General features: G+C 56.1%; 1 protein-coding gene across 1 annotated transcript in view; it reads right to left on the reverse strand.

The window, feature by feature from the left end:
• The window catches only part of HSH2D (hematopoietic SH2 domain containing), an 11,612-nt gene that overhangs the window by 8,114 nt on the left and 3,038 nt on the right, over positions 1 to 460 (reverse strand). Inside the window, exon 2 of the mRNA XM_006768464.2 lies at positions 342 to 457. Within this exon, the coding sequence (XP_006768527.1) occupies positions 342 to 457 (116 nt within the window). The remainder of the gene's footprint in view (positions 1 to 341; positions 458 to 460) is intronic.

Here is a 460-nt window from a genome sequence, read left to right on the forward strand (position 1 = left end):
TGGGACACTGTGTTAAGAAGGATTCTGAGGCTGCGTCCTGCCATCATTGATCGGTGATTCCTGGCCTAGTGAGGGGTTTGGGGCGGGGGAGCGGGGGTGCAGGTTCTGTCTTGTGGCCACTTGTATAGAGAAAGCCAAGGTCCAGAAAGGGAAAATAACTTGCCCAAGGGCACACAGCAAGTCCAGAGGAGACAAGATTCAAGCCCGAAACTCCAAAGCCCTTTTCAGCCTCTTAACAAACGTAGGTGAGCTGAGCACAGAATTGCACAGTGAAAGCCTGCCCAGGTAGGGGCAGACAAAGAGGGTGAAAGGCAGGGTGGAAAGTGTGGGTGTGTCCTCACTGTCTGGAGATGGCACCATGGAACCATGAAGGGACTCCTCCTTGGGCCAGCTGGCCCAGCTGTGTTTGCACGAACCAGTACAGTCGTGGGGGCAGCGGCGGGGGCAGCTTTCTGGCCTC

The sequence above is a fragment of the Myotis davidii genome, unplaced genomic scaffold, assembly GCF_000327345.1.
Source record: "Myotis davidii unplaced genomic scaffold, ASM32734v1 scaffold1203, whole genome shotgun sequence".
NCBI lineage: Eukaryota > Metazoa > Chordata > Mammalia > Chiroptera > Vespertilionidae > Myotis > Myotis davidii.